This window comes from Macrotis lagotis, chromosome 1, assembly GCF_037893015.1.
Source record: "Macrotis lagotis isolate mMagLag1 chromosome 1, bilby.v1.9.chrom.fasta, whole genome shotgun sequence".
NCBI classification, from domain to species: Eukaryota; Metazoa; Chordata; class Mammalia; order Peramelemorphia; family Peramelidae; genus Macrotis; species Macrotis lagotis.
This window is the reverse complement of record NC_133658.1, coordinates 411,482-428,920: the sequence shown is the minus strand read 5'-3', so window position 1 is coordinate 428,920 and position 17,439 is coordinate 411,482. Positions and strand designations below refer to the sequence as shown.

At 53.8% G+C, this 17,439-nt stretch overlaps 1 protein-coding gene and 1 long non-coding RNA gene across 5 annotated transcripts in view; one reads left to right on the top strand and one right to left on the bottom strand.

The window, feature by feature from the left end:
* Positions 1–4: 4 nt before the first annotated feature.
* Positions 5–2,852, top strand: LOC141493400 (uncharacterized). Its single transcript, XR_012470203.1, has 3 exons — positions 5–1,022; positions 1,601–1,699; positions 2,613–2,852. It is a non-coding gene; the product is annotated as an uncharacterized LOC141493400 (long non-coding RNA).
* A 2,601-nt stretch (positions 2,853–5,453) lies between these two features.
* The window catches only part of ITSN2 (intersectin 2), an 81,639-nt gene continuing 69,653 nt past the window's right edge, over positions 5,454–17,439 (bottom strand). For 3 of the 4 annotated variants that reach the window (XM_074194325.1, XM_074194295.1, XM_074194302.1), the window contains 9 exons: positions 15,746–15,929; positions 10,679–10,777; positions 10,362–10,529; positions 9,278–9,493; positions 9,045–9,166; positions 8,122–8,204; positions 6,259–6,342; positions 6,000–6,173; positions 5,454–5,819 (listed from right to left, as the gene is read on the bottom strand). In XM_074194325.1, the coding sequence (XP_074050426.1) occupies positions 5,662–5,819; positions 6,000–6,173; positions 6,259–6,342; positions 8,122–8,204; positions 9,045–9,166; positions 9,278–9,493; positions 10,362–10,529; positions 10,679–10,777; positions 15,746–15,929 (1,288 nt within the window). In that variant the 3' untranslated portion in view covers positions 5,454–5,661. Of the gene's footprint in view, positions 5,820–5,999; positions 6,174–6,258; positions 6,343–8,121; positions 8,205–8,264; positions 8,770–9,044; positions 9,167–9,277; positions 9,494–10,361; positions 10,530–10,678; positions 10,778–15,745; positions 15,930–17,439 lie in introns of those variants that run through there. The other variant, XM_074194311.1, reaches the window with a different exon arrangement.

The window sequence follows — 17,439 nt, the reverse complement described above, 5'->3', positions numbered from 1 at the left end:
TATATATATATATATATATATATATATATATATTACACACATTGGGAGTGGGATTGATTGTGTAAGGGGTGTGTGTGTGTAAGTAATGTGTGGGGGACAAACGCCATACATTCCTCACCCTGAGGCCCTGGGGGAAAAGCAATTCCTCCAAAGGGAGCCAGCCCCAGGGGAGGGTGTGTAGCCTTGGTCTTTCCACTGTCAGGTGGTGGAAAAGGGGCATTTAGCTTGGAGAGGACTCAGAACTCCCTCTGACACCTCTCCCAAGGCTGCTACCCTTTTAGGGTTCTGTATTCCTCTTGAATTATTCAATTGGTGTCAATAAACCAGTCAGAGCTAATTAGCTTTTAGAAAGGGAGACTCCAACCATTCCCCCTAAGTGAGGACATTCCCCCTGAGGACACACCCTTCTCCACACACGTACAGAGTCCAGGAAGCGTTCCCAGCTCCCACCCCCTGCCTCTCTACGAAGTCCTCCAAAAGTTCTCTGCTTCCCCCCCCCGCCCCCCACAAGGAAACTTTTTGGATGAATGGATGCAATCCCACATCCCTTCAAGTCGCCTTCTTTGGGGGGCATAGTTCTCACAAACAATCCCAAGCTCCTGGTGTATGTCGGGATGGCTGGACTGGATGGAGGTGGACAGACCTACTCCCCACTGGGCTTCCACCTTTGATTAACTGATTCTTTAATTCATTCTTAAAGGTTTTCTCCATTGATAAAGGTTTTGGAGGAGTGGGACACCCCCTTCCAAAGGGAGGAAATAACAAGCGATTGTTAGTGCCAGACATGCTGCTAAGAAAACAGCCTCTACCTGCCCTCCCCTGGGTTATGTTCTAACCAGGAAAGACCACTGAAAGAACCAAAGCCTGGGGAGGTCCGTGAGGACATTTGTATGTGGGGATGGTTTTGCAGTTCGGAAGTCAGGAGCAGGGCTGGGTGTACCGGACCAGCCATGGGGAAGAGGGGGCTCAATCTCACAGTGGCCCTTCTGGGCTAAGAAGGCCAACCGCAGCTGAGGCACCAGGTTTGTTGGGTGAAAGGGAAATGAGCCTTGTTCCTTCAGGACCAGGGTCAGCGCCCCAGGAAACCCCCCTCTGGGGGAGCTGTCCCAGCCCAGGTCCTGGAGGCGTCTAAGCAGCATTGGGAGGGCTACCTGAGGTGGGAGTGGGGGCGACTCTGTGTGTGTGACTGTGTGTGTGTGTGTGTGTGTGTGTGTGTGTGTGTGTGTGTGTGGTGTTTGTGTGTGCGTGTGACTGCGTGAGCATCTGTGTGTGACTGTACGTGTGCATGAGTGTCTGTGAGACTGTGTGTGTGTGTGTGTGTGTGCGCGTGTGTGTGGTGTGTTTGTGTGTGTGCGTGTGACTGCGTGAGCATCTGTGTGTGTGACTGTACGTGTGAGTGTCTGTGTGTGAGACTGTGTGTGTGTGTGAGACTGTGTGTGTGTGTGTGTGTGTGTGTGTGTGTGTGTGTGTGTGTCTGTGTGTGGTCAGGGAGGGGGTAGACTCCAGGTTGCTGCTCCGGCCCCTTCTAGCTCTCGGATTTGGGGGTTTCTGGGGGACTCCCAGGCTCTCACTTGGGTTTCTTCTCTTCTTCCATCTGCAGGAAAAATATACACAATGAAGGAATTCAAGGAGATAGAAAAGGCCAAGCAGCTGGAAGGGCCGACCACCAGGCCAAAGGGGACAATGGCCCAAAGAGCAGGTGGGCCTTGCAGCCCCTGCAGGTGTGTCCCAGACCAGAGCAGCTTTGACTTGGATGGGGCAGGACTTCCTTACTGACAGTAGGACCCGGACAGACCAGGGGCTGCTTTGTTCCCTGTTCCCAGCCAATTTAGGTATTTTGACTGAAAATTTAGGGGATGTGGAAGCAGTTTTTGGTGAATCATTCTGAACGCCTAAACTCAATGGCTGGAGCAATCTGCAACTCCAGCAACCATGTATTAGTGGGCCTGTCTCCATCACCTCTCCAACACTGGCCACTCCCATCTCACTGACTTTGAGCTCTTCTGCTAAATTCCCCTTAGTGATTCGAAGGAATCTCATCTACAGCTATATATTTTTAGAATTGTTTATCGGCTTCACTCTCCTATCCACTTGGAATGGCCTGTTGGATAGAGAGCCAGCTTCAAAGCTTGACAAAGCTGGCTTCGAATCCATCTTCTAATAGACATTGCTTCTGGTTTCAAATGGGACAGGGGGCCAATTCTGAGAGTGGGGGTCCCTAAATGGTTCCATGGCCCCCAGGCATCTTTAGTTGGGGACTGGTGGTTCCTGTTTGATCCCTGCTCTGAGGATTTAAGCTGCAGAGGGGTAGGGGGTGCTAAAGACAGGTTGGGGGGAGGGCAGCATTCTCACCTGGAACAGACCCAGAAAGACAAACCAGTATAAAGTTCCTTCTACCCACTCTCACTGGATTTGCTTTCCAGTCCTGTTGATGCCCTACACTCCCCTTCCCAGAGCCCACTGAATCAGTGCCAAGCCTCAGTGCCCCCCACCCTCCGACCCCTGCCTTGACTTGTGCAGAGGATTTCAGGAGGCTAGCTCCCCAATGTTACCTCCTGATGGATGCCAGCTGACAGCCTCAGGGACCCCCTTTTCTTCTGACTTTCCTTCAGTGCTCTGGCCATGATGGGCTCTGTAAGGAGTTGTCTGTGCAGTGTGAAGAACTTCCCGGTGCTGAAGGAGGCCCAGGAGAAGGTGCTACGCTTGGTGAGCAGGGCCTGCCCATGTCCGGGCTTCTGTGATGATACCCGTGGGAACCAGGGAAGCCCAGAGGTCAGAAGCCCAGACCCTGGTCCTCATTTTTCCCTTCCCTGTGGTTGTGGCTCTGCTTGTCCCATTGATGTCATTCATTGACTCCCTCCCTCCCACCCAGTGCCTGCCCTCAGGGAGCATGACCTCCAGGGGAACTCACATCCCTGAGCAGCTTTGATCCCAGGGGAATGAATAACCCTAATGGGGGCATGTGAGGGGGCTGGGGACCCTCCCAACTTACCCTGATCACTGAGCAAGTGCTGAGTGTTAGTAAGCTGGGAGTTCTGGGGCCGGTAACAAGCAAGGCTGCAGAGGCCTGGGCCCATTGTCCTGCCCTGCTCGGGCTAGTCGGACACTGTGCCACAGCTAAGTGGGCCTGACCTCTCTTCCCCACACCACTCCAGGGCAGAATCTCAGGTGGGGAATGCCAGCAGTTACTCCTCTGTGAGGAGGGTCCTGGGGTGTGGCTTTGGACTCGGGGCTCAGGAAAAACCAGCACCTTTCCCCAGCAGGGATCAGACCCCAAAGGCATCATCATGAGGTCAGCAGATAACTGTCCCGAGGGGTTGGCATCATCGGGAATTTGAAATCAGCAGCTCAATTCTTCCTCATGTGTCCTGAATGTAAGGGGCTTTGTGCGGGAATGGGCTGTGAGGCTGGTACCTGGGCCCAGTGCCCCCCCCCAAGGGATTCCTGACCTCAGATGCCAGACCCTGACCTGGGGGCCTCTTTCATTCCAGCCCCTCCAGGGCCAAGTACTAGGAAGGGCTGGTTTTGCTCCTGCTAGGAGTCTGAAGGACCTTCTGTAGGGCTTGGGGAGGTGGGGGTGGGGGTGGTCCCTCGGAGAGGGTGTTGGGCCTGAGGGGGTCAAATAAAGCGAGTTGTTTGTACAATCCAGTCCTGGCTTCTGGTGGGGTGGGGGCTCCCTTCCCCAGCAGCAGATCTCACCCACTGAAACATGGCCACAGAAAGTCTCCTGATGAGCTTCGCAGAGGGTCTGGGGACCAAGGAGCTGCAGAATAGCCTCAGAGAAGAAACACCCTCTGGAGCACCCTGGCCAAAGGGCTCACCAGCCTCTGCCTGCAAACTTGGGGAGGGGGGCTACCGTTGGCAGGACTCGCCTCCCCCACTGCCAGAAATTGTCCCCTTATTACAGCCTCAGCCCATGCTGGGCATTTTGGGGTGCCGATGGTAACTTGGAACCCCTCAAAATCCAACCAAGGAAACTCCAAGCCCAACACCTTAAAAGGAGGCTGGGGGGGGTCTACTCCCAGTGAGAACTGGTTGGTGCCCCAGTGGATGGCATGTCCCAACATGGCACCCTCCTTCAACTTGGAAAGGGACCCCACAACTCCAAAGGAAATTCATTTCTTGAACTCGAAGAGGAAGACTTTATACTGCTCCCTCCTGAGCCCCAAGCAGGCTCCTGGCCACCGACTTTCCTGGGGCCTGGTTGGGTGTTAGACACATCCCAAACAGGTGTCCAGGTGAGGGCAGTGCCTCTAGAAGGTCTGGTCTCCCTCTGGTCATTTTGTTCCCAGGAAGAGTCCTGCAAGAATTCTCTGATGCTTGGCATCAATCTAGGTGAAGTGGCCCAATCTGGCCCTGGCCGGATTCACTGAGGAAGAGGGTATGGCTTGCTTCCAAGGATGGAGATGAGCAAACCATCCCTTGAATGGCCTTCCTGGGCTGACTCCCTTCCTTTCCCTGGAGGTGTGGCCCAGCCCCAGGCCCCCAATTCTGACCTTGCAATATTCCTGACAATGAGCGCCCATGAGTTACTGTGCCCTGGCTCTTGTGGGTCAGAGGTCTGGAGCTGCTCCTGGCAGAGGGACTAGAAAGCTGCTCTGACCCTGGCTGCCTGCGGGGCAACTCTGGGCAGTTCCCTCATCTGTAAGATGGGGACCCTGTCTTCCAAGTCTCTGGGTTCAGAGGAGAACCCACACCACTCCACAGCTAGACCGATCAAAGCTTGCGCTCCTTTACCATTCAGCTCTAAAATGGAACCTGGATTAATGACAAGGTCCTTCCCACCGCACTCACCCCACCTGGAAGGCCCCAGGACACTGTCTGGCCCAAGTTAGGAGGGAGGGATGATCCCTCGCCTGCAGCCCAGCCTGGGGTCACGCTCATTGTGTGGGCTGCCCTGTCAGACTGCTGACTCCCCTGGAGGGCACCCCAACTGAAAAAGGACATTGGGAAAGGGGGACATCTGGAGTTTTACCATCAGGCTGGGGAAGGACAGACTGAAGGATGGAGAAGGCAAAGTTCAGGGACAGGACAGCCAAGAGACCGAGCTACCTGTGAGCTAGCCCGGGCTCAGGGACTGCGTTCCCATCCTGGGGAAAGGCCCCAAGCTGGGTCCTGGGGGTTGTCCTCACAAGGAGTCAGAACTGGGAGGGCCCAGAAGCCCCTCAACCACTGAGGAAAGGATACCCAAAGTCAATCAGCATGATCTGGCTCCTGGTAGGCAGCTGCCCCTCCAGTCCACCCCACACATACTGGACCTGGAGGAGCAGCCCCTGGCCCAGTCTCTCGTGCCCCACCCCCAATCAATCACAGCACCTTGACTGCAGAGGGCTGGGTCCACAAACATATATTTTCTCTCTGTACATGTTGGCAATGACAAAGCCTTCAGATCCAATCCTATGCTAAGATGCCAAAACAAAGCATTTGACAGAAATAATTTACACTTAAGAAAATTAAATCAAAAACTATTTTCCACATCATTAGAGGTCACAGTATTTAAAGAAAGTCAAGTCTCTCTTCAAAACCACCTGATCTGAGCAGAGGGGCCTATCAGAGGCTTCACCCCCAGGGTGCCCCAGCCCTGCCTGGGGACCTGCCCCAGCTTGGAGGTCGGACCCAGAAAGTCCCAAAAATGGAGGCCAGTGTCCCCGGGCCAGGCCTCTAGAGCAGCGTCTTCTGCTCAAAGAGCTGCAGATCCAGGCGAACCCACACCTCGCCCGTGGGGACCTCGTGCAGCAGCAGTCGACGGGTGGTGGGCCCCTTGCTCTCCTGCTCCATCCGAATCTTGGCCAGGGGGATTTCTGTTCGACCCAGGAAATCTGGCAAACATAACAAAGCCCCTCATGTCTCCGGGCAAATAAGTGTTGCCCACCCGCGCCAGCCCTAATCTCCTCCGTCCTCCCTTTCCTTGGCCCTCTTGATACCCCAATATTTAGGCTCCCCAACTCCTCCAGGACTCCCCTCTGCAACTGCCCTCTGTCCACGGGACCTCCACCCACCATCCGGGGAGAACTGGTCCCGGTCAAACAGGGTCAGGCACAGCACGTCCTGGTAGAGGTCTTTGATGAAGAACTGACAGTTGAAGTTCCACTTGGGGTTCAGGGTGTCCTGCAGGGTCCGAGTTGTGAAACTCTGGGAGCCCAGGCTGACTTCACAGTAGGGATTGCTTTTACCTGCAGAGTACAAAACCCAAATGGATGGGAGCCCCAAGCTGGGCCCTCTACCTTGCCTCGAGGGGCCCGGGTGCCCAGTGCTCACCATTGGGTTTGCAGGCCTTGAGCTCCGAAGCCTCGATGACATGCACCATGAGCCGGCCGATGCCTGACAACTTCTGCGACCGTGCTGCAAGGAAGCAGAGGGGCCCACGGTCAAGGGGCCTGGCCTGACTGTCGGCCACGGGGCAGGGATGACTCCAGAAGGATTCCAGGGGAGGGGTCCACCAAGCCCCCCAAAGAGATGGCTGGGAGGCTGGAGGCGACAAAGGCTCCCTGTAGCAGGTGGTGCCCCAGCCGCCCTCGCAGCAGGCAGTCTTCTTGAGATCCCCAAGATGACAGGGGCCCACCCATCCCCACCAAAATTAGTGCTGGGGTTCAATGACAAAAATCCAACAGAAAGGAGCTTCCAGACCATAGGCACCAGGACAAAATATAATTAATACAAAGTCAGATTGAAGGGGGTTTGGGAGAAGGTGCATTGGGATCTTAGCAAAAGGGGGGTTGAGCTGCCTTCTGAAGAGAGGGGTTCTGGGAGCAGCCTAGGCAGAGGCAGGGAGGTGGGAGGCACAAGGGGCTCCTTTAGCAGCCTCACTGGGAGGGGTGGGGGGCTGCCCAGTCAGGCCTAGCCGACACGGGGTACTAGACTCCAAGGGAATCTGGTGAGTAGGACGGTCCCATGGTTAGTCCTGGGCATAAGGTCACCTGGGTCACAGTGTGGAATCGGGCCAGAGGGGTGGAGAGACTAGAAGACTGCCGACCAATGAGGAGGCCGGGCAGTGCACCAGGCAAGAGGTGGTGATGGTAGCCAGTGGCTATGGGAGGCAAGACAAGAGCGTAGGTGGGGAGGGATGGTGCCAAGGAGGTAGAAGATATGGCAAGTGACTGGCCATGAAGGCTGAGTGGCGTTAAGAATGACACCAATGTCATGCCCATGGGCACCTGCCTTTGACAGAGAGTGACCTCTGGTCAAGGACTGAATCTGGGAGGGGAAAGAGCAAGTTTGGGTTTGGGTCCAAGGACTGAGGGCCTGGGGCGGGGGTCCAGGGCAGAGCTGGCAGAAAAGAAGGGGTCAGATGGAGGGCAGGCAGTGGCCAAGGGCACTGGTCAGTGGGAAAGGAGAAGAGCTGAGAAAGACCATCCGATGGGATGACCCTCTGGAGAAGATGGAGGGGTCTCAAGCAGCTGGGAGGGAGGATTCAGGACCACCTTGCCCGGTGGGGGTAGATGGGGGAGTGCCCAGGAATTGGTGAGAGGGGTGAGGGGAGAATGTAGAGCCAAGATGGTTGGAGTCAGAGAGTGAAGCTGGCCTGGGGGGACACGTCCAGGTCTGGGTGAGACGAGGCTCAAGGAGTGTGGAATGAGCAATGGGGTCATGACCGGGGAGGTGAGGAAGAAAGGGGGGACAAGGCCAGCACGCCCCCTGCACGAGAAGGTGAGGTCCAGTGATTGCTCAACCCCTCAGTCTTGGCATGTCTGGCATGCAGTAGATGCTTAATAAAAGTCTGGCCCCCCAGTGAATAGCCCACCCCCTACTGGAGGTCTTGGCTACGTCTTGGCCCCTGCCCTGGTCCCTGCCTCTTCCTGATCCCCTCTTCTCCTTCGGGCCCCTGCACCTGTCCTTCCTCCCAGAGTCACTATTCCTAAAATGGATTAAGGACAGAAAGCGAGAATTGGGGCCGGAATCAGAGGCAGGTGGATGCGCAGACTCCTGGCCAGGGATGGCTGGTGGGGGGCACAGGGGGCAATGCCCTTCTTTGGGTCCTTGTTGCCTCCCCCTCCCTGCCTCCCTCAGCTAGGCCAGCCTCCTAGCAGCTGCCCCCTGCCCCGAGGGCCGCCCCCAGGTGGTGGAGACTGCCTGAGGCCTGGGGGGCATGGCCACTGGGCCTGGGGTCCCCAATCCCCATACCTTGATAGGCCTTCTCCCGCCTCTTCTTCTCAGTCTCGATGTACTGCTCTGAAGCTGCCTTGATCTTCTGAACCCAGGCTGTCCTGGGGGCAGAGAGAGCGTGGGGACCCCAGGTCCTGTGGGCACTGCCCGGAGGCCAAGGCCGGACAGGTGGGGGCTCATGGGGGGTGGGGGGGTTGGCCCACCTGCGTGGCCTCCTGTCTCTTCCTAAAGCCTGCCCTCCAGGGAATCAAGGGCCTCACCCCATCAGTGCCCAGCTCCTCCCTGGTGCCCACTCTAGCTCAGGGCACAGCTGACCTGTGGTCACTGTTCTTGGATCCCCACCCCAGGAGGGTCTCTGAAGACCCCCAACCCAGAGTGGAATGAGGAGATCTGCGGCCTGTTCTGACCTTAGCCCGGCCGGTGATGGCCTGCTCCACCCCCGAGCACTCACTGCCCACCAGGGCCGAGGGTGCCTCTGGCCCAGGAGCTGCCCTCCTGCTCCAGATCTCCTCTGTGCCTCTCTCCTCTCCAAACACCTTCTAGCTTCTGGGGGAGCAGGTCAGTCAGAAGCTCTGGGTTCAGAACCGGCCTCTCTCCTTAGCCAAGTGACCCTGAGCAAGTCACTTCTTGGCTGTGAAGCCACCCTCCTGTAGCCATGTGAATCCCCTGGGGGGGAAGGGAAGCGTGGCCTCAGACACCGCCAGGCCTCCCTCCCCTGAGCTGGGACCCCTTTCTGGGACGCAGAAGCGAGGAGACAGGTCAGGGAACAGAGGCAGACAGACATGCCTAGAGTCGGGAGCCAGGGAGGAGCTGGGGCAGGATTTGAACTCGGTTCTTCCCAACTCCAGGCAGGTGTTTGCTCTGTGCCCCAAGTATGAGGAGAGACTGACGGAAAGAGAGGGAAGGAGGAGGGGATGGTCCCAGCCCAGAAGGCCCCTGACCTCTCGTTGATGTTGTCCACTCGGAGCGTGTAGACCCGGTCAATGTGGGAGATGTGGAAGACGGGCTCGTCGCTGGAAGGGTCCGTGGGCAGCTTCACCAAGACCTCGTTGAGGAAGACGGGCTGGGGGAGGCAGGAGCCGTGTGAAGGCCGGCCGGGCCGGGTGCGGGGGTAGGGGGGGTGCCGCCCAGCAGGTGCCCCACCCCGCGGTGCCCTGCCCGCGGCCTCCCTCACCGTCTTGTACATCTTGAACTGGGCGCTGGACTTGGCGCTGAAGAGCTTCTCGGGGCCGGAGGCGGCCGGGAAGGGCTTGGCGGCATGGGTCATCAGCAGGAAGTCGGTGAAGAGGAAGCCGAAGAGCTCCTTGTTGCTCTTGGCCTTGTAGAGCTTGCCGCTGTGCAGCAGCTTCCGGGGGCCCAGGCAGTTGGTCAGCGAGTTAAACACCAGTTGCTTCAACAGAGACAGGGGTCGCTCAGATGGGTGGGTGGCGACAGACAGGAGGGGGCTGGGGGGGAGTTTAACAGTGGCATGGGAGGGCTCTTGTGGGGGGCTCCAGTCCCTGGGGCTGAAGAAGCAGAGAAGCTGGGGTGGAGTCCAACTGGGGCAGGGGGGGTAGTCGGGCTCTGTCCTATAAACCTGCCCCCAGCCCCTTTCTCCTCAGGGGCCGGGGGCTGGGATTAGCCCAAAGGTGAGGAAGGGAGATCCTGGAACACCCCCACCTCCTCCAGCTGGGCCCTGTCCCTGGTCCTGGGGATGGGACATCTGCACACCGCCTATGATCAAGGTTTCTTCTGCCTCCACTGAGGCCTTTCAAGCCCCAAACCTGGCTAACCTCAACCCCAACAGGGGCATAGTGGCAGACTGGGAGTCAGGACCCCCACCCCAGACCTCAAGTGCACTCTCCATGATCACAACAACAACAACGATAATGATGATGATGATGATGATCATCATCATCATCATCATCACCTCATCAATAATAGCAATGATCAGAAATTATTACTGATGAGTAGAAAACACCAATCAAGACGATGCCGTCGCCAGTGGAGCATTCTGAGGGCAGACACTCCCTAGGGAGGGGTGCCCGGCCCACCCAACCCCTTGCTAGCCTGACAGCATTTCAACCTCCCTTTCATCTCTCATCCAGCTTGCCAGGGCAATTACTTTCTGGCAGCCTCTCCCCTGTCCTGCCAAGCCTCCAGGGTCCGGAATCAACTTTGTAACGCACAAGTGTCCAAGATCTGCCATGACCCCCAGAGCTAGAACATCCTGAGCAAGCGGGGAAGTCTCCGGCCTCAGGAGCCCCCCCCACCCTTACCTCGGCAAGGCCTTCACACTGGACATGAGCCTGGATCCACTCCAGGCGGTCTGAGTTCTCTTTCTCCCGAACCCCTTCGTTGACCTGGGAGCAGAGCTCTTCGGCGCGCTCCAGGGCGAGCTTCAGGGAAGAGTGGTCCACGTGGCTTTCTGGGGTATTCTCCAGGATCTAGGGACCAGCCCAAACAGCACTGACCTTAAGGCAGTTTGGTGACCCTCCTCAGACTCTGGCTGCTCTCTCTCCTTTCCCCTCCCCATCCGGTGGTCCTGGAAGGGGCTGTTGCCCATCCTGCCCCCCTGCAGCCCAAGGAGACTCACATTCTTGATGAGCAGTGGGTAGCGTGTGATCCTCTGCATGGGCTTCAGCAGGAAACTGGACAGCGGCATCCCTTGGCAGCGAGGGTCACAGGCCAGTCTCTGGTGAGGTCACAGAACAGACAGTGACTGCCTGCAGTCAAGAGCTCCCCCAACCCTCTGATATCCTGGCTGGGGGTTGGGTCTCCAATCAAATTGGAGCTAGGGATAAAAACGACCTTGACCCCAAGTCAGAGACAGATGAACAGGAGAGCCCCTGGCCTGGGGACCCCATCCTGCCAAGAGGAGAGGCCAGGGCACTGGCCCCATCCACAGAAGGGAAGGTCCCTGGACTCACTCAGTTAACCACAGTCACAGAACTGGAACCAATGATGCCAAGCAGCACCTTGGCCATCCTCTTCATGGGACTTTGTTCTGGCTGATGGGACCTGAGGAGGGATGGGGTTCTATGGGCAGGTGCCCTTCTCTCTTAAGACCAGTGGGTGACCTGTGAGAATGGGCCTTGCTTGGGGTGGGGTCTGCTCCTTCCTTCTGGGTGAAGGAGGCTGGAGGTCACAGCCTTATGAGATCTGAAAGGTCAGGAGGAGGACAGGCCACCAAGAGGTCTGGGAGGGACCATCCAGACCCAGCTCAGTAGGAGCTGAGATAATGACCCACTTGATGGTGAGGTGGAGTTTGGATGTGAACTGGGAGGACCTACACTTTGCAGAAACAAATCTTCCCAGAGACTTGAGCTGGTAAGGAGAGAGCATGTTCCCCAAGATGTTGGAGAAAAGGCTGTATTTTTTATAAAAATAAATACTGCTTTATTTTTTATATACATATCCCCTTGAAAAACTAGCTGATAGTTCAATGGAAGTCAAGTACCACTCATTAGTAGGGGGCAGAGAACTGGAACCCTGAGGGGGAGAAGAGGTCAGCCTTGCTCTGGGGGGGGGGGTGCCAAAAAATGTGAATCTTTCATGCATTTGGCCAGATTTGGTCTCCCAGCCCATTCCTGCCATTTGTGGTCAGGTCATTTCAGAAATGGTCATTATTTTAAATGATTGTTACAAATGCAATACAGTTTATCAGTTTATCAGACTTCCTTTCTAACTACTTACATTTGAATTAATTTCAATGAAGTAAAGGTCAGAAACACTATCTTTTCACCTTTCCTTCTCTTCTACCTGGTGACTCTAATTTGTGTTTCTTCTTTTGAAACCTGCTCATCTTCTTTGGTTGATGCTCCTCTTTAAGAGATTTTTAACCAACAGTTCCTTATTTAGAAACTGATCTACCCCACAGAATTGTGAGGATGAAATGAGAAAACAAATGTCCAACACTTTACACATTTCCAAGGAATAAAATAAAATAAATGATAATGATAATGATGAGGATGTCATGTTTACTATATATTTTCCCAACTTTCTTTTTGTCATTCAGATTTTTTTTACAGTAAACACATTAATCTTGTCCTAATAATAATAATTGGGATTTGTGGGATGAAAATCTCCCCTCTATAAAAGGAAAAAATACCTTATGACATTCTACCTCTTAAATAGTTTAAACCTGTTGGAAGTTCTCATCTGGAGGCTCATGAAGTCTGTGTGTGTGTGTGTGTGTGTGAGACAATGAACTGAGCAGTGGTGGCACTTCCCCTTGGTGAAAATTGTTTCCTCTACAATTCCAAACTACCACATCCCCAACAATTCTGGTGTTTGTGCAGTAATTATATCAATCCTTGCCAATGCTAACCACGTGCAACATGTTCTTGCCCTTTCTCAACCTGCCATCAAATAGTTTGCAGACCATATCAAGGGTTACAAGTATTGGCAGATGGTCAGATGTCTGCCTGTGACCTCCTGGGTACCCTCTGCCCTGCCCCAGCCGGGGGCTGACTCATCAGCTGTGCATTAATGTGATTGAGGCACTGCACCATTCATTTGACAGCTGAGGAAACCGAGGCAGATTACAATGAAGTGACGTGCCCATGGTCACAAGGATAGGAAGCATTTGACCCTGGACCAGGGTTCTAGGAGGCCACTGCAATGCCTTGTTAATTGTTTCTAAATCTTGGGATCAAATCATTAAGACAAACTCTTTTATCTGGACAGCTTTTCAGTTTTATGTAGTTTTTTGCAAGGCAAATGGGGTTAAGTGGCTTGCCCAAGGCCACACAGCTAGGTCATTATTAAGTGTCTGAGGCTGGATTTGAACTCGGGTACTCCTGACTCCAGGGCCGGTGATCTATCCACTGCACCACTTAGCTGCCCCCTTTTCAGTTTTATGTAAAGTTTTATATTTTGTCTTCTGTAATTGCTTCTGTCCCATGGTTGATTAAGAAATTCTCCCACTCATAAATGCAAAATATTAAGGATTAAAATCAGTTTCCCCCTATTTTTTTATAATATTTTCTAGTAAAATTATTTAATATTAAAGCTAAGGGACAGCTGGATGGTGTAGTGGATAGAGTACCAGCCCTGGAAGTCAGGAGGAGCTGAGTTTAAATATGACCTCTGAATTTATTACCTGGTAGTGTGACCTTGGACAAGTCACTTAATCCCATCGCCTTGCCAAAAACAAAACAAAACAAACTATTAAGGCTTATGTATTCGTGTAGAATAATTACGGGTTATGATGAAAGGTGCCAGTTTAAGCCTGATTTCTTCCAGACTGCTTTCCAGTTTTCCCTGTAGTATTTAATCAAGTAGGGAATTCTTTCCTATATAATTTATATTTTCCATTTTCTAGAACATTGGAGTGTTGAGTTCCATTGTTCCCAGTTCATCCTTGACTAGTCTGCTCTATTACTCTTATCTGTCCATTTTTTAACCATTCCCTTATGGTTTTGATGATTGCCATTTTTTAATATGGTTTGAGTTTGGAAGTGCTGTCCCTCCTTCCTCATGATTTCTCTTTCAGTATTTTTGAGCTCGGTTTTAGCCAATTAATTGCTTGGAATAGAATTTTCCTTCTGTTACTGCTTCTTAGATTTTGTTATTATAGAAACATTAAGTTTTATCTGTTGACTTTATAGCCTGTGGCTTTGCTGAAGCTATTTATCATCTCAACTAGCACCTAGGATCTCAAGGTCTCTTTGCATCTGCATCTAGAGGAGTTTGTTCTCCTTCTCTCATGGGGTCACCTGGAAAAGGGGTGAGACCAGGTACCCTAGCCCAAAGCATGGAGCCCTTGCAGACACGGGATTGTGAACAACTGACTCCTTGGGTTCTGAAGTCACCCAGTTGCCCTCCCATTACCTCTTCCCCAACAAGAGTGTGGCAGACTCTCTATGCAGGTATATTTTACAGGAGGTGAGTCCTGAAGCCAGGCCAGAGCTCTCAGACCACGGCTTTCCTTTCTACAGGGTCACTAAGCACCCCACTAAGAGCTCCATCTAGAATGTTGCTAGGACTACAAATCTAGTCCTCTTGCCTAGAGTTTAAGGCCTGCCTTCCCTGCCTTTCTCCTTACTTCCCTTTGTGGAAAAACTCGGTCCTTCTCCCCATGTGCGATGTCTCTACTGTGCTCCGTAACCCTCCAAGGATCCCGCCTGCCCATCCTGCCACTTCTCAAGGATGCCAGCGGCTTTTGGCCTTCTTGAGTCTGAAGAGCTGCCATTTGATCCCTCTGGGGGAGGCCCTCCCTTGAAGAAATGGGTCTTCCCAGTCCTCCTGGAGGGGCCCTTGCTGAAGGCCTGTGGCTTTCCTGGCCAGCTTTGGATCCCAGTGTACTCTCCTATTTCCTTTTTTTTAGGTTTTTGTTTTTTGCAAGGCAACAGGGTTAAGTGGCTTGCCCAAGGTCACACAGCTGAGCAAGCATTAAGTGTCTGAGGTGGATTTGAACTCAGGTCTTCCTGACTCCAGGATCGGTGCTCTATCCGCTGTGCCACCTAGCCGCCCCAACACTCCTATTTCTGATTCAGCATTTCCTTCCCTTCTCAGTGACCATGCCCAGAAACATGTCTAGTCTTTCATCTTTTGAGCCCATTGTCTCCACCTGGGGGGGACAGGAGGAAGCTCAAAGAGCAAGGTCTCTATGGCAATCTGCAATCGAGCATCTTTCCACATCACTTGTCTTGCCTGTGTTCTCAGGCCACCTGCCCTCCTGACGCTCTTCCAGCAGTCCAGAAGCCAATCACATTGGCAGATGACTTCCCCAGGTATTCACAGTGATTTCTTCTACCTCTTTTCTTCGTATCACGCTCCTAAATTTAAATGTCTGGTGATCTCTTTTCTTCACTTCTCTGCATCATGGGCCGCCATGCTTGCAGGTCCTGGTCCAGGCATGGGTCCCCTTGGACCACAAATATTTCTTCTCTTTGCCTTTTCAGATTTCCTTTGTTCCTCACTTGACTAATCATAATAATGGTGAGTTAGGGAGTAATTTAAGGTTTTCTTATTGTCCTCATTTTACAGAGAAGGAAACTAAGACAGACAGAGGTAAGGAACCTTGCCCAGGGTCACACAGCTGGTGAATGTCTGAGGTTAGATTTGAACTCAGGTCTTCTAGCACCTATGCACTGCACTATTCTGAGCAGCTCTTGAAACCTGAGATCACTTTTTCTTTGTTTTTAATAGTTTGACAATTAGGAGGCTGGGTGAAGAGGAGAGGTTTCTCCTTGTTGGTGAGAGTCTCTCCACTTAATTGCCTGACTCTGTTCCCCTTTCTTTTGAGCACCAGAGGTTCCAGTTAATCTGCATCACTATGGTCTTGTCTGCCAAATCTGTTGGGCCTTTTCAGTTCTGGGACTGAATTGAGTCCTGGCTCAGGGGTCCAAACCTCAGAGGAAGTGGTTCCTCCAGTCCTGATCTTCCTAACCTTAGCTCTTCGCTGGACTTGGATTTTTTCCATTGATGATCTGGACACGGGTTGGCTAAACTGAATTTTGTTGGCTGTGTTTTGGGGAGGCTGATGGAGGACTCCATCTGTGGGTGATATTCACTGAACCCCGGCTCATCACCCGCTCGGAGCAGATGCTCAGTGGGGAGGAGATTCAAACCTATGACCCAGGTGAGGATGGAAAGGTGCAAGATGTCAGCCTAAGTGGGGCTGGCCCTTGGGCATGGACCCAAGAGGGAGTGTTACCTTCAGGAACTCTTTGAACTCGGCATCCTCATCAGTCTTCTGCTGAAGCAAGGCTGCCCCGTTGAGTTGGCAGCTGCAGAATCGGATGTAAGCTTGCATGTGGGACAGCTCGGCCGCCACGATGTCCCCAATCATCTGCACTGGCATCTTCTCCCCTCCCGTCTTCTTCCGTACCCGCAGAGCCCTGTGGGAGAGCCCGGCAGCTCCAATTCACCATCCAGCTGTCCACCCAGTGTGCCGGGCGCATGCGGGGCTCTGCTGCCCCTGCCCCAGTGTGACCTTGCTGCTGTGACTGCAGACCATGTGTGTGCACACAGTCACACACATGCACACTGAGCAAATTATGCATGTACCACTCATGGGTACACTTGCACCTCACATGAGCAGATGCTCCATACCCTCCCACGATGCATCCAAGCAGAGTACACACTCACATGGCACACCATGCATACTTTACCCATCCACACCATTACACACTCACATGTGCATACCCTCTGGCCTTTGTGAAAGCCCCAGAAATAACAGCTGCAGGCAAAGGAGGGGTTTCTGGGTGTTACAAAGCTCCCTCCCAGGGAGGCAACGGGGACTTTGCAAGGGGAGCAGAACCAGAATGAGTCCCCCAGGGGCTTGCAAGTGACCAGCAGGAAGACCTGCAATGGGGCTGGTCTCTGCAGCTGCCCACTTCATCCTGCTTCATTCTGCCCACTGGGGTCCAGGAGGACAAGGTGAATCTTTCCTGTCTCACTCCAGGCTCTTCCCCTGACCAAGATCTGGGGCCCTTCCAGCCCCTCCAAAAAATGGTGGCTGTGGTCAGACCCAGGCCCAGCCTCTGCCAACAGAGCTTGAGAAGGTCCTACTACCCTGCATTCTTGGCTGACTTACAGCACTACTGCCTCATCATTTCCTGCCCGCACGCACTGATTAGGCACTGACTGAGTGCCAGATCCTGCCCAGTCCACAAGGGACACAAAATAAACAGGAGCTCACCACCAGAGGGAAGGCCCTGTAATGAAGAAAGGCCGGACCTGGTCAGGGAAGGCAGGAGGGAGGGCACCTCAGGTTCAAACCCACCGGAGCCATGTACATGGCCTCCAGTCAGTACAGGGAAGTGTCCTGGAAGCCCGGCCCACTGGACAAGGGGAGCTCTCCGAAGGGAGGCACCCGGGAAGGGAAGGGGAGGGGCAGACTCAGGGTCTCCTGTGGGAGAAATAAGCTCCAAGTGTTCCAAGAAAAGTCTCAATCCACATCCGGGTTCAAGGTGGACATGTTAGCCTGTGAACACAAGAGGCCTCGGCCCGCAGCGTGTGGATCATCCGGAGCCCCCCGAGGTCACTGTGAATGATGTGGGGCCCTCTCACCAGTGTCCTGCACCCTCATGTCTCACCCAGGAAGCAAAGGACACCCGGTGGTCCCACTATGTGGATCCCAGAGGAGAGACTCAAGGGTCTTGCCCAGGGGCTCAGAGTCCAAGTCCAGTCTGCAGACCTTCCAGGGCCCCTCAGGGCCCTTTATAAGTGAGAAAAGGGGACAAAGTGGGGTGGCCACCGAGGGGACTCCCAGCCAGTCTGGAGTCCCCCAAAGGAGGTGGGACCCAGGCCACAGGGGGGCGCCCCCTGCTGGGCAGCTTTGTGGTCAGCAAGGTCAAGGCATCAGTCAAGCTTTGCTGACATCACACACACAGGGCTAGGTCTCCT